We start from the raw sequence: 24,345 nt of genomic DNA, 5'->3' as shown, positions 1-24,345 counted from the left end.
ATAGTGGAAAGGTGATGTTTACCCACGTAAAAGGAACATGTCTTTGTTTACATAGTCATGGCGGTTTTATTCATTGTGCATTATGATTACATATTCTCCTGTACTTTAGTCCCTTTCCATTTTGAGTCTGTGTACTTGACCTTATGATGATATTTGCAGAGAGAGGCTGAGACTGTAATAACTGCAGATTCCTCCAAGGTTTATTGGCTGTCAGGTCCAGCCTGAGTCAGCAAGCAGCTAAAATGGTGCTGAAGAGCTTATATATTTGTTGTTCCCCTTGGTGCTAATATGCTATCTCCAAAGAAGTGAGGACTCTCTCCAGACTGTAAGTGAGATGCAGAAAGAAGTCCCTATGCTCGGCCACTATGCTGAACCACTGAGCCAGTAGGCTCTAAGTCACACTAATATAAATTAGAAACCATTCCATTCAAATTATAGGACATACACCGATTTCACATTAAGGTGAGAGGAAACTCGAGTCTTAAGACTAATATAGTCTGAGAAACCTTCTTTTGGGGGGGTGGGGGGGGGAAGCAGATTCAGCAACACCAACACATTTTGCAAATTCATGGCAATTTCACCAAATTGCTTCTGTTGAAAAATATTTTTGAAAAAAAACAAAACATTTCATGTTGACATTTTGGAAATAAAACATTTGTTTTTTCATTCAAAATGACTGTTTTTCAAAAAAAAAATGTAGCAACAAATCAAAAATGGTTTACATCAAAATGAAACATTTCTGTTTTGTCAATATAAAACATTTCATTCAACCAGAAATGAATATTTTTCCAATTTTTTTTGGAATTGCCAGTGAACTGAAAAATCACCAGCTCTAATTCTGAGTTGATTGGAGGAATTGGTGCGGTTGGAAGGACTGAAGGACTTTGCAGCATCAGGGCCTTAGATAGCAGTGGCACCAAGAAATAATATATGCTGTAAACATCACACCTTAGTGATTACCCACACCTTGGCATATTTGATATCACATTTTTTATTAGTGTCATAGAATTTCAGGCCATAAAGGAGCACCAGATCATTTAGTCTGACCTCCTGTACATCACAGCTACCAACACCACACAGTACCCACACACTAAAGTGCTGCTGGTTTATTGCCACCATCATATAAGCATGGCCAAAGCAATCACTTCTCAGCCCATTCTTGCTAGGGGAAAGAAATTGAAACCTTCTTCATCTATTGAAATTCTTGTCCCCTTGGTAGTTGGATGGAGTTTTAGTAAGGTAGGTGTGTGTGTGTGTGTGTGTGTGTGTGTGTGTGTAAAGCCAGGAACTCCTGAGTTCTAGTCCTAGCTCTAACACTGATTCCTTCTCTGGCTCCGCCCTTTACCCTTCTTTCCCCCCAGCTACAATGCTGTTGTTAGGGTCTGTCAGTGCAAAACACTGGATAAACACTCAGTATACACGTTTCTCCTCTTTCACAATTGCACTTCAGTGTACAGTATTTTATTGGTTGGCATTTTTTGCTACTATAACTCTAAATGTGAAAATTGAAATGTGTGGTGTAAACACACGTTTTTAAATTAAGAATTTGGTTACAAGGTGTGTAAGTGCTGAGGAATCAAATAGAAGGCAGGTATTTGCCAGATGGTATAAAATAAAAAGCCATCTAAAACAAAATGTAGGTCTATTGAAAATCATTTGCTTTTTCTTTGAAAGGGATCAGGGTTGGAGGGTGAGTGTGGGGTAGGAGAGATGCATTGGAGTTTGCTGGTTATCTCTGAGAGTGTGATGGTAGTGAAATACTGCAGGCACACCAAATATCAATCAATAGTGGAATCCCACTCCCCATTGAAACCAATGGGAGTTGTGACATTGACATCAATGGGAGCAGGAACTGGCACCAGATTTTGATAAAGATGTCTGTAAAATATGAGAATGCATGTATTACACATATTTTCCTCAATGAACAACACCCATAATGCACTGCACCTAAAGACTAAGCCAAAGCTTAGAAGAGCTCCATGTTACCTATGAACGGTGTCACCCTCCAGGTAACCAATAGAATATCACCGTGGACAAAGGCTGAGAAGGTATTGTAGTAAATGCTGTGATTAAATCTGCCATAAGAAATTCAGGTCAGGCAGAAAACCTAATTAAACAGCGGCTCTGCAAATGCATAATGTAAGAGATCCCATTATCTGGATCTTCTTGCATCTCATATTCCCTGTGACTTTTCAGTGCCCACTTTCTGCATTTGCTAGAGAACTACCATGCCTGAATGGCCGGCTGAAATGAAGTGGTTAGGTTGCCTATTGGAATTACAGTATCCATCAGGGACAGTTAGTCTGTTGCATCTATTCAATAACGTTCTTGCTTTCTCGATGGTGCCTGAATTCACCTGATCCAAACTCTTGAGTGTAGCAGAGTTTAGGCACCATTAATACCATTCCACTACTGCAAGGATAGCATACATGATGTGTTCATACTCATTTGCACATGAAGATTTCTAATCATGCGACAGCAAAAATATTTCTGTTTGCTGACTTTATACACAGAATCAGTTGAAAAAAATGCTTTTCAGTCTCACTGGCTTGCATGCACGAATTTGGTTTCTGCACCAGTCTTAGCTGCATCCACAATAGTGGATCCTGATGAGAAACAAGGCCTCAGGGAACTGAAGAGCTGATTAGTTAAAACAAGGGGAAGGCAAGCTTGCAAGCAAATCTAAAGTTGAAGCAAAGGTTAAAGTGGCATTTAGAAACTACTGCTGGCTACTTTTGAGGAAGAAAGAAAAGGAACCTGCTTTTTTTTATTTACCAAGTTTTCACAGGGTCTCCTCTCTTCCTCTTTCCTCAAACTCAGCTCCCCCTTTATGCACCCCATTCATGAGACCCTAATCCACTTCCCATAGCCAGCATGAGCTGGCTTATGATATTGTGTAAAGAGAAAACAAACAGATATTAACGTGCAGCATCCGAGTCTGAAAGCATTCCCAGCAAATGACATCGCTTTGTGTATTTATTTTTCCTGGTGACATTTTGTAATCTCTTGGAATTAAGTATTAAATTAAGATGCACAACTGGATGTGTCTTTGGGAAAAGTATTAACACTTTCTACAATCATGATTATTACTATGCTTTGAATGTGTTGTAGCAGACTTACAGCTTTGCTTTATTGAAAAATAAATAAAATGTATTTCTGTACATTCCTACTTCAGCAACTAATACTTCGAACTTCCAGAGGAGCTTCTTCCAAGGATACAAAAACAGTTTTCCCTCAGGTAAATAGTCCTATTGGCTTCACATCAGTGAGATGTCAGGACTGAGCTCTAGACACCCTTACGAGGTAAGTAAGAGCCATTATTTCCATCTCGCAAGTGGGGAAACTGAGACAGAGAACTTAAGTGGCTGCACAAGGCTTTAAAGAGAGTCAGTGGTATCTGGGAATAGAACCCAGATCTCCTGATGCCCAGGCCTGCGCTTTAATTATAAAATCATGCTTCATTATAGGAAAACTCTCAGGAACTACAATACCAGATCAAACAATGGTCCACATACTCCAGTATCCTGCCCTCAGCAATCAACTGTACTGGATGCTTTTAAGGAAAGCAAATACCCTTTATACAACTGTGAATATCTGCACAGTTCTCTCATTTATGAATATTTATCCAGGATGCAAAATGAGGACTCCTATTTTGTGTACAGGGTGGTTCCAGTGATAGCAGGAAAGGTCACTGCTGACAAACTGCAGCAAGATTGCATTACTCAATGTATGCTGGTCAATGGAGCCTAACAGGAAGACCTAAATGCTACATTAAAAAATAACCTACATTCTTACATACTATTAGACACATTTACAAAGCCATTGTTCCTACCACTGTTCTTCAAGAGGGTTCTTTCAGAGAGTTCTAACAGCTGCCAGTTTTGGCCCGTCTCTTGGGCAATGGAGCTATGAGTCCCACTGCCCTGTCCCTCATGAACCCACTTGGGAGGAAGCTAAGTGTTCTTTCCAATAGTGCCATTGTCCGACAAGCTCCACAGGTCCCCTGGGATCTGTATGGATCAAAGGGAATCAGTGGCAGTTCACAACCAGCTGTTGAGAGGCCCTGTACCTCTGCACCAGCTCTGTATCCCTTGTGGGTCATCCTTCCTGCATTCCAAGGCAGCACAGCTCTGATGGGGGATGATACATGTCCTACCCTGCCTTGCTCCACCTCTATCCCCCTTCCCACTGCCTCACCCCTCGCAGATCCCAGGACCCACAGTGCATCCTCCACAAGGTGTATGGGGGAAGGTAGGACAGTGCCATGGAGGCAGTGCTGCCTTGCTTCTGCAGAAAGAAGACACTGGCACATGGAAGGTCCTTTGCTCATGTGGATCTTGGGACCAGAATCTGTCCCCAATGCCATTTTCTAATTAAATGCTCCATCCTGCAAGGTACTGAGCACTCTGTCCCCACCTCAGCCAAGCACTTAGGCACGAGCTTGACTAAGTGCATGAATAGTTTCATTGAACTCAGTGGAACTCCACACAGCCAAGTAGATCTGATGGCAGGGTTAGAGCCTGAGAAACAAGCAGCAGGGCAGTCTTACAAGGGTAAAGAAAAAGAAGGGGAAAGGCTCTACATGTTAAATGAACAGTGGTTATAATTAAAACCGACTCAGAGAAGGTTTTAGGTTACATTTAAAAGTGGAGAAGGGATTGCTGAGATGATCGTCAAAGGTGTGCAAGGTTCACACCCTAGGGTGTCACTGTAGCAATTGCTCCTTTGACTGCCAGTATACCTTAAATGTGGACTGAAAAAAGAATTCCTCGAACATCACGCAGTCATGAAGGACAGAACATTCACCGGACAGCAGCTTAGAGGGAAGATGCATGACGTGATGGCCATCCGCGTCACACCTGAGCAAGCTGGTCAGGGAGAAGGAACAAAGAAGTGGTAACTCTGATGCAGAAAGCATCTAAAAGAAGAACAGGTGGACTGAAAGTAACTTGATAGATGAAACACTATTACTAGGGTGGTTCCATCTAAGGCCACCTTGCTGTGCATCAGCACGATGGGTATTTGTGCTCTGCCACCAGGCTGAGGCTCAACAAGGTGTTGACAAATGGAGGAAAGGGCCACCCACCCTGAGCTTGCCCTCCATTTCGCTAGTGGAACCAACATGGTAAGTGCTAGGAGAAGGAGTGTCAGTATCAGCTGATTTCATATCATGCCTTTTCTCCACAGTCATTGCACTTGGGCATCTTCTGGACAAATGACTAGTTACCCTCCTTGGCCTCAGACAAGTGGTATTTTTCTTCTTCCAGCCAACCTACCAATGTTAATTCATTTACACATGCTGTTACACAACCCACTGTCCTAGAGCAGCCCTTTGTAACATAGCAGGGCATTGTGGCACCTGTACCTCAGTTTCCCCTTGGTCTTCTACAACTTCACTCAACTATCAATGCCTTCCAGGCTACTTCAGTGACTTCGGCCTCTGATAAATCACATTTAGTCCCACCTCTTCTGGGGTACCAATGTTCCCAGGCCTTACACTCAGGCCTGTAAATATTTCTTCCTCCTCTGTATCAGGACACAAAGCATTCCTTCTTCCTCTTGACTGCAGGGGTCCTGTACAGCCCTCTCAGTGGGGTCTGTGATCAGTCTTTTTCACTCCCTCCATAGCTCGAGGGGTCCACAAGAGGCCCAGGTAAACCCTAGGCCCTCTCATTGCTCTCTGGCCCTAAGCTCACTTAGGTTCCTTCCCCAGGCCCTTGCCAGAAGAAACCTAGCAGCCACACCTGTTTTCCCTCAGGTCTTCCAGTGAAAAGACTCCCTGCTCACCTCTGGATCTCTTCTTCAGCCATCCCTCAGGTAGGAGCATTCATTCTCCACTCCTCCCTAGTCAGCCTCCTCCTGGTGAGCTTTCTTCCTTTTAAGGCCCACATCCTGCCCAGGTGTGGCAGGGTGGGGCTAATTGAATGAGACTGATTGGCCTTAGGTTTCCCAGGCCTTAAAGGGGCAGGTCACCCTGTCACCCATGCCTAGTTGTTTTCAGTCCACCTGCTCTTCTTTTAGACTCCACCTGGATCAATATTATCTGCTCCTTGAGCAACTTGCTCTAAAAGCCACCATGAGGTGTATGGTCACCATGGCACATACACTGGCCTTAAGCTGTCTAGGTAATGGGACTTTCCTTCATGTTAACATGCTATTTAGAGCAGTTCTTTCTCTATAGTAAATGTTTATGGAATACTGTGTGGGATTGTTTCACAAGTGCTTTTGTAATATATTGGAAGTTCTAAAGACTTGGGCTCCATAAATTCTAGTAGTCTTAAAATACGTTAACCACTGTAAAACCTCAGCAAGCACCCACTGTCATGTTTGCCCTATTCTGTTTATGCAGCAGCAGCTGCAGCAAAAGCAGGTACAGTAGAAAATCTGCCTGCAGCTTTCCCCCAAAATAAATGAAACCCTCCAGGACCACATACTTTATATCAAAAATATACTGCAATTTCTTTTTTTCCTTTAAGTTTCAGAAACATATCCATATATGGTCTACTTGTCAAGGACAATAAATAATGATGTAATAGAAAGGTCAACCTTGTGTCATTTAGCTACAGGATGCTTGATGAAGCGAAGTTCTACAAATTAAAGCAACAAAGAAGAACTTTAGGATGGATAAAAGTTTCTCCAGTGCATCTTCAAGCAGGAAATCTGAGATTCAGAACAACTTATATTTTGGCTGGTAATCCTTGATCATGGGGTGATCCAGAAATAAACTACAGGCTTCAAAGTGAGAGCATTTCAAAGCTGCCCTGCAGTAGATCCGCGCACCCAAGGAAAGGCAAGAGATGAATACTAAAGGGGATTTTCTGTACTGAGACTTACCCAAGGAGAGAACTCTTTGCAGCATTATTGTTTTGTTTCAGAAACCATCAGGTAATGCAACTATGCATGCTTTAAATTTACTTATCTTATGCAGGATCTATTAATTTGTTACGGTTTGTGAAAATACTTACTCCTATCATATTTTGTAAACTAACCAAGACTTTTTAAAAAATGCTTATCAGTTAAATTTAATTTGGAAATGTTTGGAAAGAATCATAGCTGCATGGTTTATTTACTTTTCCTTTACACGGAGAATGTGCACTTGGAATGTTTGCATGTCTTGTTTCTAAGGCACATGGAAAAATAGTTGCTGATGCTGTTATGACATATTTAAGGTACCGTAAAGTGCATGCAGTGTACCAGGTATAGAGTAAACTAGCAAAATGATATTAGCAAATGGTTCCCTTTATTTATATCTTTGGAGTTGTTATTGCAGTTAACTCTGTACTGATGGATCCAATTTGGTAAGAAATAAACCCTTTGCATCGAAGAGTTTGTGCAGAATCATGATTTGATGGCATTGTGAGATGTGCCAATCTTACTTCATAAACAGTGAGACATGTTCTGACAGCTGGGGCTGGAATGGATTTCTTTACTTGGAAAGTTCCATCTGGAAGCCTATAGTTGCTTTATTCAGCATCGTGCTAGAACTTGACCGGCTTGCGTCAACCGTTATTGCAAAAATATATTTAGCTGTTGTTGCTGCTGCTGCTGTTGCTGCTCCTGACCTACATTATTTGTTTTCCCTCTAAACATGGTAATTCTGAATGTTTTCAAATGTAAAATCTTTTCATTGTTTAAAAAGCCCATGATATTCTTAGTAGTAAACTGCCATAATTTACTTGGAAAATTGTAGAGGTTGGACTGGCAACTTACCCAAAAAAATAAAAAAAAAATAAGCCAGATCCTCAACCGGTGTAAATCAGCGTAGCTCCATAGACTTTACCCCCATGTGAGGATCTGGCCCAAAACATGAAGATCTAAAGGCACAAGTTATAGCCTCGACCCTGCAAAAGACTGAAGCACATACGTAACTTTGCACATATGAGCAATCCTGTTAACTTCATATGTAAAGTTAAGTATGTATGGAAGTGTTTGCTGAATTGGGGCCTTAAAAACGAAGGGAAAAAGAAATAGTAAACCAAGCAAATCCCACTTAACTCTTTTTCATTTGGAGTCTCTTAATTTTGTTGTTGTCGACGTGATCAATGCCGTTTAATGAAGCATAAACCATAGAAACTGAAGTTCTGTATCTACCTACAAGTTGAGCAGGGTGAAATCAATGCTAAGGCAAGATCCCCTCCACTGCTCCTTTAATGACCTCTTCATTATCCTTGACCTACTATCACCTTCTCTAACAGTAAGCTGCAATGCTGCTTCCCTGAGTCTTTTGAACAGGGACTGGCAGTCTGGATACATTATGTTTTATGGGAGGTGCGTTCAGAGGTGACCTGTTGTTTCATATAAATTGTCATATTTAGTCATTAATTGTACTGAACTGTGGTTCAAGAAGTTAATGACCCGTTTTTTATTCCCTATACTAATATTATTGATTTGCATTGGGTAGTGGCTAGAGGACCCACTCAGGGATCAGGCCCCATTTTGCCAGCCACTGCACACACACACGACAAAAAGGAGGTCTCTGCTCCAAAGAGCAAACAGTCCTATAATAATGACAAATGTCCATGGTTTTTACCACAGAGGCAGATGGTGAGTCTTTACTCACATTGGTGAGCAGTTACTCACATGAGTAGCAACCTTGATTTCAGTGGGACTACTCATATGTAACTGCTCACTAATGTGAGGAAGGAAGTCATGACCTGGCCTACAATGTTAGCACTTCATTCCTTACCATGTACTTTTGTCTCTGTATACGCTTAACATATCCATGTACATTATGGGTCTAATCTTCTATGCCTTACTTAGACAAACTTTCATTGAAGTCAATCCAACAAAAAGAAGAAGACTACTTAGCAAGGGGGAGCCTTGCCTGTGCTGAAAGTGCAGGAGCAGACCCTATGTGGAGATGGCTGTGAATTCAAACCCAGGAGGATCTTGTTAGCCTGAGATATTAAATTATAGCACAGTCAGCAAAATAGTACAATGTAAGAAGAGATCAGTAACACAGCAATTCAGAATAGAGGCAAAGGGTTTTGGTAATGAATAGTGATGGGCAAAACGCCTCAATGTTTAGGTTCTGTTCCTATCAGGCACCATAGGTTCAGTCTAACTGTGTGAGCGCAGGCTCTTGTGAGATTCCCCGTATTGCCTGGGAATTCAGGGGATATTCAGAAGTTCAAATCCAAATAAAATGCAGTCATTTTAACAGTTAAACCAGTATTTTTAAACTTACAAGCAAGATTCATTTTCAATTTGAGGAGATGGTTTGAGTTGATTCTTACTTTAACTAAACTGGTTCAACCATTCCTAGTCACAAAGAGTTTTGATGGCACTAATTTCCCTTGCAGTGGATGGGGAATATTCAGTTTATAGCATATTAATCCAGGGGGCATTCATAAGGTCATTTTGGTAGCTCACCACTAAATTAAGGCAGCTCAGCTACATACCAGAAAAGCATTGTGAGGGGGAACAGTAACTTACCAGCTCTTGTGTGGCAGTAGACTGCAGGTTGGCTGGATGCTCCGGTCTGTACAAAGAGAGAGGAAGGCATGCTTCTTGCCTCAGCAGACTTAGTTCAGATACACAATACACCTGCTGCCCAGTCTCAAAATGGAGCAGTTTTGTTTTCTGTCTTTGGTGGATTCTTGCTTAACTAGTTCTCAGGAGAAGTGTGTGTCCAGGCAGGATTTGGATGAAGGTGGTCATTTGCTGGTGCACAAAACAGGGAGACTGTTCTAAGCATAAGGCACACCATGGGAGCAGGCACATGGGCCAAGATTTTCAAAACTGGGGATGCCTCAAAGTTAGGCAGGTTTGCAATTCCAGACACTCACTGAGGTGCCTACATAAGGACAATAGTAGTCTAACTTGAGGCACCCGTGCCTGAAACCCTTGGCCACAGACAGGAGCTTGAGAAGGGTGCAGAGGGGGCAGCAGATGGAAGGGGTGGGCCGGTTTGAGCAATGGGAGCCAGAGCGGGAGGAAGAAGATAAGAGAGGAGGAGTGGAGTTATGCGGAGTGGAGTTATGCAGAGCCTTCTGGGTCCAAACCCTACCCATAGGCTGTGGGCACAGAAGGCCCCTGACACAGCTGAACTGGCATGATTCCACTACATGGGGAGATCAGCATGTCTGCACAGCAGATCATGCACACTCTTTGTGCCAGAGCTAACTCTCTGGGGGCAGGATGGCGACAGGCAGCATTTGGGGCAGGCTGGGGTTGGAACATCCAATGCTATGATGATTCTCACAAAAGAGGCATGATATGGAGCCTATTCCAACCCTTATGCTGGAGTTGAATGGAAAAAAAGGATTCCTCCCCACCTCCCCCTCTGAAGGGCCCCAGCATCTAGTCAAGTTACTTAGAGCTGGGCCGGGGTTACTTTGGGATTGTTCATTGTTATTTATTTGTTTAGCAAGGACAATATAGCTCGTGTCTAGTGACGCAGGATTGAAAGCGCCTACTTGTTTGGTTATGATGACACCTCTGCTTTAGAGTGCAGTTGTCCGGTGAAAATGTGACCTCACTTTCAGAGCCCTGGATGTGCGTGAAAATAAAGACCTATTAGCAGAGAATGAGTGAGAATCAAATCTGGACTCTCATCGATAAGGAATCAGAATGTCACGACTTTCTGTTACTTTGAGCCTGTCTGAAAATCCCTAGAAGTCAGGAATTTGGCTTTGGCTCCCTCATCCTTGGTCCTGCGAGTTAGATGAGAGAAACATGACTTACTAGTAAAAAAACTCTCTATTTTGGGCCCCATACCATTTCTCTCTGCAGGATGAGTCAGCGGTTGGAGCCGCTGCCAACGCTGTTGTTTCTGCACTCGCTGGGACTCTTGTCATAATATTTAGATAAGGGGAGAGCACCGATATGGATTTTTTTGCAAGTGGGTGGGATTGCTTAAGAGAGAAAATAAGAGTCATCCCAAAATTCACGATCCCATATACCCCCCATTACACACTCTGCAGGTAATGAAACAAAAGAAAAAGGGGGAGAGGGACACTAAGAAATTACCTTCCTGTCTAGGTTGTATGAGGCTTTCGATCATACAAAATGCCATCCAGCTACTTTGCCATGTGCAGTCAGACAACGCGGTCTCCATACATACACAGCACACAGACACCAGCTGCCAAGCAAGTACAGTGGATGATGGAGTGTAAAACAGCAGAGCAACATGTCAGGAGTTCAACCAGCCCAGGGGCAAAGAGAGCCATTGGGGAAGGTCTGGGTCATGGTACTTGGCTTGTCTGTGGCACTAATGTCAAAGCATGGATAGGTGGCTGAGAAGGGAGGAAGGGCCACTGTGGCTCTGTTCCTGGAGCTATCAGCTGTTTGGTGGCTTGGCACAGATCCCTTGGCTGCACAGGGGTCATAGCACTGGCCTAAGGCTGTCACTGCCTGCATGCCAGCTATCACTGAAGACAATAATCAAATATCAGCCTTGTGAGATCTGGCATAAAACAGGGTTGAAGAACTTCAAGCCTCCAACCTTTTACTTAGACAACTGTTGTGGGGTACAGCTTACATATTGTACCCCTTAATAGTCAAATTAACACTCCCAGCATGATCTAATACATACAACATCAAGGGTGACTCTCCACCCTTAACTTTTCCTCTTTTGCTTCTGTGGTGCTTGGAGTCTGAGATCAGTGCAGGCAGTAATCACATGTGTTATATACCCCGTGGAACTTTGCACAGCAGGATAAATGAGAATAAAGGTGAGTCCTTAAATCTACATTTCCTTGCTTTTGTAGGTTTTACTCAGGCTCTTACATTTTCTTTAAATGCTTCAAAGACAGTTCCACTGATTTTTTTTAATGGTAATCAGAGAAAACATCCTACCTCTCAATGGAAATATGAATGGAGACTATCTTCATGGGCTTTGACTCATCCCTCTACCACTGTAAAATCGAGCATCAGAGCTGTCTCCTCTGCCCTACAGACAACGTCTGTAAAGGTAGTTTAGAGCAGTGGTAACATATTGTAGCTGGAACATGAGATACTCTAAGCTCCTGGGACCATAGTGATGTGCCTGTGTGCCTGGCTCTGATGCACCACTGCTGCTCACGTTCCATGCATCTGCACTTGCCATAACCCCTACCAGAGGGTTATATTCTCCACTAGCTGCAGTCTAGTGATCCAGAGATCAAAATGGAGAGTGCGCAGTTACACAGGGGGCTGGCAGAGCAGAGTTCTTAGTCTAGTAAACTGGCACAGACGCCTAGGGTGATTGGGAATGAATGGTGGTCTAGAGCAACAAAAGGTTATATATCAGAGGGGTAGCCGTGTTAGTCTGTATCCACAAAAACAACGAGGAGTCCGGTGGCACCTTAAAAACGAACAAATATGTTAGTCTTTAAGGAGCCACCGGACTCCTCGTTGTTTTTTTAAAAGGTTATATGACTCCCTACAGAGTGTGCGTGAGAGAGAGAGACTCTGGGGTGGGGGTTGGGGGGCATTTTACAGTGTGCTTAGCACAGTACAAATGCTACAGGTCTGTCAGTGCCTGACATCCCTCCCAAGAACCCAGGCTGTTCTCTTCTGTTAGACCTTGCTTTACAAATGTGACTCCTCACAGTCATTTTGAGCTAGCCTGTTATTTGGCTTATGGCGGTGTACAAAATACTTGGCAAATGTCGGTTGCAATCGGACAGCAAGGAGAGCACCTGAAAAGGGACGCGACGGTTGGGCTGAACAACTGACACGTCACAGCCCTAATGAGAGGCCCTCGTGAATCCTGCAGAGCTGATGGAGATCTGCACCAATGAGAGTCAGTCCAAGGAATAGGGACTCACTGGCTTTCCACTACCAGAAACTCTCTTTTGGCACAGTTGCACCTGGCTCTTGTTTCCCTATTAGAAACCCCATTGCTAGCAAAGTTATTTCCACTGGAGTAGCAGCACTAACCGGCTGTTTGCTTTTCCACCTTGTGCATTACTTCCTCTAAGGAGCCACCTCCCTGGGTCTCTCCCACTCCCTATAAGCTGCTTTTAAGCATCTTGGAAGGGTAGCAACCTGCCTTTAAGGATTAACCAACAGAGCAGCTGCTGCAAGCCCCTCAGATTTTTTTTCTTTCTTTAAATGCAACCTCTCCTTATTTCTCCCAAAGAGGTGATTATCTAGGAGTCATATTCACTCCTCTGCTAGTGCCAGAAGAAGGAATGCTGTCCCCGCTGCATGCTCCTTTCTTCCCCCTCCCCCAAATCCTATTGGAGACACACGGCTGGTTTTAATGTTGGGGCTTAGTGCACATTTGAGGGAGGAAGGAGACAGGGCGGTAGACACACTGTACAGCATGCTCCCATCCAAGTGGATATGTGAAATGAACTTGGGCTCTTTGAAACCAATTCTCCACCAGTCGGCGCCTTATGTAGTCTCATATACCGTACCTGCAGAGAGTCAATGCAAAGCAGGCATCAATCACTGCCATTCTGACTGGGTAGCATTTTACACCCTCTTTGCACACGTGTAAATGAGTGCACAAGGTGGGGGGCAGCAGAGAATCAGCCCTTGTGTCTGCATAGCCCTGAAAAGTTGGGGATTTAGCACAGGCCAGGGGTGAGTGACACATGGGCCTGCAGAAGTGCTGCTGTCAGGAGAGGGAGCAGACGCACAGAAGTGAAACTGACTAGTCTCTTTTTGCTGTTCAAGCTGAGTGCACTACAGAAAGTAACCTAATAGCGTAAAGGGTGAAAAGGGCGTGGCAGGCCAGATCCTCAGCTAACGGGATTAACTCCATTGAAATCAACAGTTATCTTGCTTTACACCATCTGGGGATCTGGCCTAGCAACTTCCATCTTCAATAAGCAAAGACAAGTAGGCCAGTAACACAGAGGGGGACGTGTTAATGTTTTCTCTGATTCATTTTTAAACTGACAGTGTTCTCTTAATCCCTTGGGGGATTTCCACTACATCTTATTGCCCAGAAGTGCCCTAACCTGAAGGAAGCAGAAGAAAGTCTGCTTTACTCACTTGTAACTTCTCCCACTTAGCAAGAGATAAATTAGCTGGGTCCGCGAGGTGCAATTATTATAAGAGGGCTAAAAGAGAAAAAAAGAAATCAGGCCCATTACGTTTAAATGTCGCCTCCAGTGGATTTGCTAAAATGTGTTTTCTCCTCGACTGAAAATATGCTAAGGACTCCTGGTCAGTATAAGTCAAGGTACAGATCTGACCCTGGACACAAGATGGTTGAACGTCACTTCACATTTTCAAGATTTTGATTTTTACAGTTTCTTCTTATCCCCTGGTACTAGGCAAGCAGAAGATGGCTACAAAGATTACGGCCACAACAAACACCCAAAGAAAAACAATAGGTCATGAGGAGTACAGTCTGTACAGTAGCATGAGTGAAGACGAGCTTATTCAACTGGCCATAGAACAGAGCCTGACAGAGGATCCCTCAGGTCAGTCAGCTGCCCAGAGTCATCAGAAATCAGTCATGACAGCCCCAGGAGAGCCACCTACGTTGACGCGTCCTTGCTCTCATAATCCACCACACCAGATCAATCCTTGGCACAGGTGAGTGTGTGAGTGAGGTGGGGCCTTCACAAAGCCCCATTGAAAAATGGCTTTCCAGACAGTTTTACAAAACAGCACGGAAACTCATTTAACAGATCAGCTTGTAATTAATTTACAATGGTTAGCTTCTGATCTCATTGCCGCTGGGGTAGCTCCACTGGAGTCAGCGGCGTTACTCTGGCATGACACCATTGTCAATTGGATTAGAACTTGGGCCCGAATGTCTGCTAAAAGTTGTGTATCTGTGCAAAACACTGGACCAGTCCTGCAACCTTTTCTTACCTAAAGAGTCCTCACTCAGGTGGCAGCCTCATTGCTCTGCAGGGAACAGAGGGCTTTCCTGAGTTAGTTCTGTTCAGGTGAGGCTTGCAGGATTTTTATGAAAAAATGTGGAAAGGTTCTGATTTTTCCCCCCACACAAAAGAACCAAATATGTATATAAAACACACGGATATAAACACGACTGAGGTGTCACAAACATATTGCTTTTGTTTACTTAGGCACAAATTCTGAGCTCGTGGACACCCAGGTGCACCAAAGTAACTCCACATCTAGGCAGACCCCTCTTCCCACACAATGTCACGCTCAGTGCCGACGCCTAAGCAGCCCACTGGGTTACAGGAACCTGCCATTTTCAAAAGCAAACATTTTTGATTTTCATTTTTAAAAATGAAAAATTCTCAAAAAAGATGGAAAAGTTCATTAAAAAAATTCTACAAAAAATCAAATAATCAAAAAATAAAAGGTGCATTTCACACCCTGCAAAAGAACAACAATTTTTATATATTTTGTGTATTTTTGACAGCTCTAATTGTAATCTTATGATGACCAATTTATTACAGGCCCCCAAACAATGTGATGGGTGTCATATGTACACAGAGTGAAATCCTGATTTCAATGGGGCCAGGATTGTACCCACTGTGATTATTGTAGTATTACAAGATCTGGTGGAGGTACTTCTGTATGGCACCTGATATACGATCTGTTGTGGGGCCTGGTCATGTTGCTTAGCATAGGGTCTGAAATGGGGATCTGATATGGGGCAGGTTAAGGGCAGATCTGTCAGCTTTGGCCCTGTACTCCGAAGCGTCCCTTGCCACCTGCTGATTTTAGCACAGGATAGCATCTGCTGTTTTGCATACTGACTGGTGCTCTCCCACCTCTGCCTGAGCTCAGCAGTTTAGAGCTCCCGTGCTCGGCAAGGGCACAGCCTGCCCACCCTATTACTAGGCAGGTATGGAAGCCTGCAGGGAGGTTTGTGGCCCCAGGTTTTTAGCTGGCCTAGGACCTTGGTAGGGTAATGTCCAGCATGAGGCCTGTTCCTGAATGCACAGTGCTAATGACCCTATTTCATCCCCTCACCAGACTTCCTCATCTGACTGTGCTCTCAGATCCTCCTTTCCTTGAGGTGAAGAATGTCATCTAGCTCTGTATCTTCCTCCTGTCTAGTGTGGGGAGGTTAACCTCAGTGTTGTCTTATATGGTCATTCAAATCCCCTGACACTTCCTCAGTGGGCCAAAAATAATCCAGAGCTGAGAGAGCAGCTGAGTTCTGCACAGAGCAAGCTGTGGCCATCTGCTTTCATTCAAAGCCCCGGCGGCAGGCTCCTTCTCTCTCTGTCCCTCTTTCGGCTCCTGCCTTTAGTAAGGGGCCCGAAAATGACCTGCTTCTCCTATTCAGAGTATTTCTCTTTATTTCATTCGTGCCATCGCTACTCCAGGTTGGCAGCCCAGTCCGGAGGCCAAGCTCCAGGGTCATCTTGGGGGGTCAGACGAAGGTACGACGGCAGCCTGTTCATCACCCCCCAGCCTGTGTAAGTGTCTCTGTCTCGCTGTGTCTTGCTCCAAATTAGCCTTGTTGTCTGTCTGCCCTCACTAGCCAGCTGGAGGCTTTTGGGTGGTGGGGGTTGTGGTGTTATGTGTGTCCGGAGGAATGCATAGAACTGCCTGAGGGAATATTATTCATTTGCTCCCTCCTCCACCCTGCCTGCCCTCCCCTGCCCGTCCCCGAGCCCCCTACACACACCCAGTCACTCCTGGGCTATTCAGCCCTACAGATCCCCGCACTCTACTGCATGTGTGCAGGCTTCTGTGGATCCCTAGACAGCACTGAGATGGCAGGGGAGAGAGGAAAAGGGATGTGTGTGTTGTGGTTTATTTATACACGCTGGCTTCCATGTCACAATCACAACTGAATCAGGCGGGTGTTATTTTTAACTGCATCTGTATGAAGTTCAGAGGTCGAGCCTGGGAAACAGGAACATAAACACATCAAGGGGCATCAAATCTGAGTGAAGAAGCCTGATCCTTGTCAGTGCGCTTGGTCAATGTCTTCAGGACAGCGTGAGTCTCATCTGGTCACTGTACAGGGCTCCTACGTGCAGGGGTACATGTCCTCTCCCACGCTCTCAAGAGGGGCCGTGATGTTCCTCCTCGCAGGCTGTGGCTCTTACCCCAAGGGGGAAGCTGCCATTGCAGGCTGGACTTCTTCCTTTTGAAAGAGCGTAAACGTGCTTGGCTGAGTACAGCTACAGTTGGGGGAAACTGCTGGATAGGTTAGATAGAGAGATCAGACAGGGAAGATGAAACAGGGGGAGGGGACCAAACTGTGCCCATACTCCTGTGAAAGAGCTGGGGGGAGGGAGAACACCTGCATGGTGTCTGCATGTCCCAGGCACAATGCCTGAGAGGATGTGTCGAGGAGAGTGCACTGAGCACTCACTGCAGAAAGGGGCAACCTAAATTACTCTGCCCACCTGCTTGTGGGTGCTAGCAGGAATGTGACTGGGTATGTGTATGTGTGGGAGCCTTGGTCACACCCCCAGTTAAGCTGGCCAAGCCCTTACAAACCCCCATACACTCAGGGAGAGCCAGTAGCATCATTCTGCCTGGGGCCTGAATGGAGTGCTAGGAAGAGAAGATGCTTCCTGCACTGTTTGTGCTCCTGCCCACCTGCTCTGGACTACTCAGAATAGACCCCATCCCTAATCGCTCTTGCAGTGGGAATTCAGCCGCCTGCTACCTGCCTTAGAGATGCAGTAGCAGTTCACAAGATTCAGATGTTTTTTTAAAAACTGCCCACTTCCTCCCTGCTCCCGCTGCAGAAGTTGTCGTGTTTCTGACAGAATCCAAGCAGCAGAGTGTTTATTTTTCTATACTGACCAGCTGTGCTGCAGGCCAATCACACAAGGGCTCCAGTGTGACACTCGTTAAACTTTCGTGCTGTAGCGGAGTCTGCTTGGCTAAAGCAGCTAGGGCCTGGTCCAGCAAACCCATTACTCACACCAGTAGTTTTTATTCAAAGAACTACTCGTGGGAATGAAGACTACTCACCTGGGTGAGGGGTTTTCAGGAAGGTGTCTTTAGGGATTTTCTAAAGAGCTAAGGGGCAGATTTTCAAGAGCTCAGATACCATATAGGTACTTTAAAAAGGACCAGTTTTTCCACAACTGTTTAGCTTTCAGCAGCTCCCATTGTGATTCCTACAGACAGATGTCCAAAGGAACTCAACATCCAACATTCTGAAAATCTGGCCACATATTTTGGTGCCGAAGCAGAAGCTGAGCATTTTTTAATACCTAGTCCTTACTGTGTCATGTTTGGAGTTTCAGTAAGGTGGACAGCTTTTCTCTTCCACTCCTTAATTCAATGGAGGTGAGTTCAGATCATTACACAAAGGTTCAGGTGTTGATCTGAATTACATCACTGACTTCTGAGAAACTGGACCAGCTATCTTCCCAGAATAGACTCTCTTGTGAGGTTCCCAGCACTTCCTGCTTTCCAGAAATACCACAAGAACAATCTCTCATGGTATTTCAGCATTTCTACTTCTGGGCTCATTTCTTTTACACAATTAAACAAACTTGTTCAAACCTCAGAAAAGTTTAGTGCAGGTTCGGTGTGAGTTTGGAGAGAAGCATTGGAAAGAGGTTTCTGGACAGGTTTGACCATCCCGAGTTACCTTTTAGAGGAAAGCAGTATATGTGAGTAGAATCACATAGTCCTATAGAGCTAGTGTCCATTGCAGCCAGTGCACCCCAGAGCCACCAAAATCTTGCCATTTTAGTTTGCGTAGGTGGGCCCTAGGCTTTCACAGTCATTCTTGGTTGATGCTGTAAAAAGCTTTACTGTAACGCTGCAAAAGGTAATTGATTTTAAACATTGTTTTAAAGCGAGCTGGATCCTGTAGTGGAAGCAATCAAGGAAGGAGATGAAAGTGCCCTGCTCAATATGATGAAATCAGGGAAGAACCTTTCCGAACCTAATAAGGATGGATGGATACCGCTGCATGAAGCTGCCTACTATGGCCAAGTAGGCTGCCTGAAAGTGTTGCAAAGAGGTTAGTAAAATAAAAACAACTGATTACAAATGGAAGAGAAACTATAAATATCAGCCCAAAACAAGAAAATATAACCACCCCCATGTTCTGTTCATGGCATACACACAGAGACAGATAAATACTCTTGCTGAAAGGTTGCACTGTAACACTGCTTTATTTCTTAGATAACACACAAGAACCTAAAACCAGAGGGGGACACAGCAGGCTGTTCCCTGAAATAGAGTGGCACAGCTCACTCCACCTTACTGTAGGCCAGCTGGCTGCAGACTGAGTGCTGCTAGGCCCAGATCACACACTTTCCTACAGAGCTCCATAGACAGCAAGCAGGATCAGGAAAAATCCTGAAATTTAACGTGACAAGCTACAATTTTAACAGAGTTTTCAGTACATCACACCAACCTTTGTTCAGTTCCTCGCAAAAAGACCCTTTACTCAAGCCTTGTGCATGTGTATGAATTTCACCCTATTTGAATAAGCAGCTTGCAGTCTGTACACAATAAATAACAGTTAAGATCTTAAGTGCTGAGAGATATCTGTGCTGTTCTGGGCTGATGTTGGCCTGCCGCATATTATCAGGTTTCTTGGGGTATAAAATAATGGTCTGGATCAGTGGTGGGCCACCTGCGGCCCACGGACCGCATGCGGCCCATCAGGGTAATCCACTGGTGGGCCGCGAGACAGTTTGTTTACATTGACTGTCCGCAGGCACAGCCGCCCGCACTTCCAGTGGCTGCGGTTCACCATTCCCGGCCAATGGGAGCTGTGGGAAGCGGCAGCCAGCACATCCCTGTGGTCCATGCCGCTTCCTGCAGTTCCCATTTACACCTCAGCTAGTGTAAATCAATGTAACTCCAGAGAAGTCAGAGGAGCTACACCAATATACTCCAGCCGAAGATCTGGCCTGGCCTCTGTTTGCTAATAGTTAATAATGGGCTTCTGGTTTACTTTTGGTTTTGAGTTCCCATTGGAGAGCAGTTGCTCAATTGCTTTTCGAATCACCAGTAGCTATAGTCAACCTACATTTCTAACATTTTAACCTAATTTAGTGTCCAATCTATTGTTCTGTAACCTATTTTATAGTCAACCTACAGGATGTTCTCAACCTACTTTGACTTTGTTTATTTGGGGGGAGGGGAGGGGACCCTGAAATATTTTGAAGAGTTAAAGTGCCTCAAAAAAGAAAATGCAGTGCACAGATTTTGGGCATCACAACACATAGATCCAAACACTGGGCTCCAAGATGTCAAAGCAAATGGCATGCTGGCTGCATACCCATGGTCAGCAGGAGCACTGCTCTGGGGTGCACTGGCTTATGCTCTAACCCCTCCAATTTATTTCTATTTCATCCAATAAAAGGCACTGTCAGCACTGGCAGATACAGGTTGCACCTTTCTGATCCTCATGCAGACTCCCGTCCTCTGCCTCCCCTTCCACTGAAGACAGCATCATCACCCTTCCCCTGGCTTTCCAGTGGGGCATGGCAGCTTTACATTGTGGCTGGGACTTCACAGGAGCCTCACCAGCAGAGTATGCCCAAGGGCTGCACTGAGTCACCCTGTTCTCAGGGAACACGCTGGTCACATCTTGCTCCTAGCCAGTGCCAGTCACCTTTGCGGCTTGTGCTGATTGATTATGAGCCCCTCAGTGAGAGGAGCTGGATTGCAGACAGTCTATGCAGTAGCATGGCAAATTTTCCACCCCTCTGGGCCCTGGATTACCCCTCCAGAGATGGGCTAGAGATGGGTCTGAGTCATGATGTTTACATCCAGATTTGGCTCCATAGCCAAACTTCCCCCAAAGCTCAGGGGTGTTCAGATTTGGTGTTTCACTTTATCCCACGTACAGGCAGGCCCAGCCCCAAGTCCTGAACTTTGAATCCTCATCTGTACCTGATCTGCACTTCGAGGGGCTCGGTTGTTGTGTTCTGCTTCAGATCCATCGCTAACATGTTGGTTAATTTCTCCATCAGTACGATAAGGTGCCTCTTACTGATAACCGGAAAATGCATCACCTCTAAGGCTGAGTGTTAGCCAGCATGTATTGCTATGACTGTCTAAATGCAGGCCAGCTGTATAGATGAAAGCAATTTAATGTGTCAGCAAACTCACTGATGCAATTTTTACTGCAGCATTGATTTCTGATGCCGTATTTACGGCAATGTTAATATCTGGAGTGATATGTAACGTCAAGTGATTTTATTTTCCTCTTTTTAAAAATGTTTCTTATCAGAGAGTTTTTGGTGGTTTTGCAGAGAATCCTGGAATCTGATCTGGATGGCATGGCAAAGCTATCTCTTGGGTAATTTCCTAGCATTTGGGGTTTCATGTTTGAAATCATCATAGGAATGTAGGGCTGGAAGGGACCTCAAGTCACCTAGTCCATCCTCACCACACTGAGACAGGACCAAGTATACTTAGATCATCCCTGCCCCAAAATGATTAGCAACAGCGTTCACAGTGTCAGAGTTAGACAACATGTGCTATATGCCTTACTAACTATGGAACAATGACATCTCATTAGCATACCCTGGAACCACTGATCAGCGTACGCTTCAGGAAGAGACAGCGCTGTACATAGCAACAAGCAGGGGAAACCTGGACTGTCTACTTTCTTTGCTGCAAGCCGGGGCTGAACCTGATATTACAAACAAGTCCAGGGAGACTCCACTCTATAAAGGTAAATGGCCTGATTTTCAGAGATGCTGAGCCCCCTAGATTTCAACTGAAGTGACAGGTGCTCAGCACCTCCGAAGATCAAGCCCATGTTGTTTCTATATGAGTATGTATGTGTCTTTTTAAATACAAAATTCAAAGCACCTATTAGATATCAGAGCAAAAATAACCGAGAAGATGTCAGTCATTCACTTATAGTGTGGGCAAAGGCACAAATGTACAGGCTTTGTGTTGAGAACACTTTATTCAGCAAAACCACACAAAATCCATGGAATCAGAGTTTGGAGAAGGAAAAGTTCTCTTAGGTCATCAGGTCCATCTCCCTGTGAATGGATGGTTCCCCACGGCACTTTTTGTAGTGCTCTGTCTAGTGCCCATGGTACTCTTTCTAGTGCTCTGGCTAGCCTAGTCTTAAATGTATAGGCCCAGATTTTACAAAGTGGCCACTCTCTTTGAGTGCCTGGATTTATGGACACCCAACTTGACACTGGATTTTGAAACTCTGGCCCAAAATAGGCTACCAGATTTAAGGGACTGTTTCACTTTTCAATAAATATAAAAGATGGGCCAAAACATAGCATATGGAAGCACACCCAGCCTTGGAAAACTGTTACGAAAATTTACTAGCCTCAACACAAAATCTGCTTGCCCACAGGTGGCAGTGTATTACCCAGGCAGTGTATTACCTATTTCTTGGTGGGTCCCTTTAAATTTCCTGGCACCAGCTTCACTGGGCATGTTTGCCAAAGTCTTTCAAAGTCAAAATGATCTTAAACTCAAACTTTGATAACCAACAGATTTCTTCCCAGTGCTCCTCCTGGCCGGAGGCATTTCTCACTTCTCTTCCAAGGCCTGGCAAGGAGAACCCAGGTCACTCCTGCTCCTTCTGGGAGTGAGTGTTGAAGGATTACTAGCAGAACAATCTTTCCCTCTGCCTTATGTGATGCCCTTCTTCCAGGGTTTTATTTTAACTGGTTGGAGGCTTGATTGGGAGAGAAAGGAGCATTGCCCCACCCTTCATTACAAGGCTACTGGTGCCTTAAAAAGACAGTCATATCTTCTCATATCTTACCTCAGGACCTCTTCCTCTCTGCCCACATCTGTCCCTGCTGTTCCCAGGGTTTTTATACAGTTGAAGCTACTTGGAATGGGGTAGCCTGGATCTTTCCCCTCCCCAATTCCTCTTTATTTAAAGGGCCAGCATACCCTGTTACACTCACCCTCTACCATGATGATGAAAAAATTACTTACCTTTCGGAATGTGGGTGAGCTGAATTTTGCAAAGCTGCCATGGATAGATAATTGCTGTAATGTCAGGTCAGATAGTCCACTCTCAATGCATGTGAATGACATGCATTAATGATAGTGGGAGCTGTACCCACTCATCAAGGAAAGAATCAACCCACAGGAGAAATGATGGCATCATGAAGAATTATACTTTGGCTTACAAAGAAATTGCCATTGTACTGTCCTAGCCCATATCAACATGCGATGTACAATACATTATGGCCAGAGCTTGCAAAAGTGGCCTGTGATCATAGACACTGACTCCATGAGTGCTCCAGGGCTGGAGCACCCATGGAAAAAATGAGTGGGTACTTAGAACCCACCATCAGCCATCTCCCCCCACCTCAGTGCCTCCCAGACGCCGGCGGCCCCACTGATCAACTTCTCCCCCCCCCTCCCTCCCACCAGGGATCAGCTGTTCCACGGCATGCAGGAGGCGCTGGGAGGGAGGGGGAAGAGTGGAAATGGGACACGCTTCAGGGAGGGGGTGGAACTGAGTGGGAAGAAGCAGGGCAGGGGCGGAGTGGGGGCAGGAAGAAGCAGGGTGGGGGTGGGGGCTTGAGGGAAAGGGTGGCATGGGAGCGGGGTCAGGGGAGGACTGGGGTTGAGTACCCCCGGGGCAAAGAAGAAGCAAGCGTCTGTGCCTGTGATTCTAGGTACCTCAGGTTCTAGCGTGTTGTAATGGGCACCCAGAACTGCGGCACCCAGAGTTAGTGGCCTCTTGAAAAGTTTGGCCTAAATGACCTGCCTTTTGTTAAAACAGCCTGTGAACGCAAAAACATCGAAGCTGTAAGGATGCTGGTGCAGTACAATGCCGATGCAAACCACCGGTGCAATCGGGGATGGACTGCTCTCCATGAGGCCGTTTCTCGGAATGACATAGAAATAATTGATATCCTGATCAAAGGGGGAGCCAAGATTGAAAGCAAGAACACTTATGGGATCACCTCTTTATTTGTGGCTGCCGAGGGTGGGCAGTTAGATGCTTTGCGATACCTTGCCAAGTGTGGTGAGTACAGTGGTGCTGTTCATTTGCTTTATATATTATGGCCTAAATATTCAAAAGTATCCACTAATTTTGGTTGGCTCAGTTTTTCAGTAACCAACTGGAGACAAGGCCTAGTTTTCAGAGGTGGTGAACACTTGTTTCTCCCTGAAAGCTTCTAGCAAGAACAGTCCACATGGGTTTAGAATACAGGTGCACAATGATTGTGCTTCTTCAGTATCAATGGTCACTCGATTTAGAAGCAATTTGGTGCCCTTACTTTGTGCAGCAATGATAACACAAAAGTTTTCATGACTGTCACTGTACATGTGTATCCTAAAAATCCAGTGACAGAAGAATAAGTCACAGACAGGGAAAGATAAGAATAAGGTCAGAGTTAAATGTTAGCCAAGCATGGTCTGCTCATGAATATTCAATAAGATATGACTTGGGCAAAGCTAGTTCTCCTCAAATATTGTATCACTTTGTCCTGTTTCCCATAATGTTGAAGGTTCACCGTATGCAGTGCTGTTGTAGCCATGTCAGGATATTGCAGAGACAAGGTGGGTGAGGTAATATCTTTT

General features: G+C 44.9%; 1 protein-coding gene across 1 annotated transcript in view; it reads left to right on the top strand.

Annotated features, from left to right (window-relative positions):
* Window positions 1–6,731: 6,731 nt before the first annotated feature.
* ASB2 (ankyrin repeat and SOCS box containing 2) overlaps window positions 6,732–24,345 on the top strand; it is a 35,759-nt gene continuing 18,145 nt past the window's right edge. The window contains exons 1-6 of the mRNA XM_024197132.2: window positions 6,732–6,885; window positions 14,214–14,478; window positions 16,200–16,292; window positions 18,651–18,817; window positions 21,338–21,493; window positions 23,540–23,785. Coding sequence (XP_024052900.1) covers window positions 14,225–14,478; window positions 16,200–16,292; window positions 18,651–18,817; window positions 21,338–21,493; window positions 23,540–23,785 — 916 coding nt within the window. The 5' untranslated portion in view covers window positions 6,732–6,885; window positions 14,214–14,224. The remainder of the gene's footprint in view (window positions 6,886–14,213; window positions 14,479–16,199; window positions 16,293–18,650; window positions 18,818–21,337; window positions 21,494–23,539; window positions 23,786–24,345) is intronic.

This window comes from Terrapene carolina, unplaced genomic scaffold (assembly GCF_002925995.2).
Source record: "Terrapene carolina triunguis isolate 2854851 unplaced genomic scaffold, T_m_triunguis-2.0 Scaffold96, whole genome shotgun sequence".
NCBI lineage: Eukaryota > Metazoa > Chordata > Testudines > Emydidae > Terrapene > Terrapene triunguis.
The sequence above is the reverse complement of the archived record's forward strand: the minus strand, read 5'-3'. Positions and strand labels throughout refer to the sequence as shown.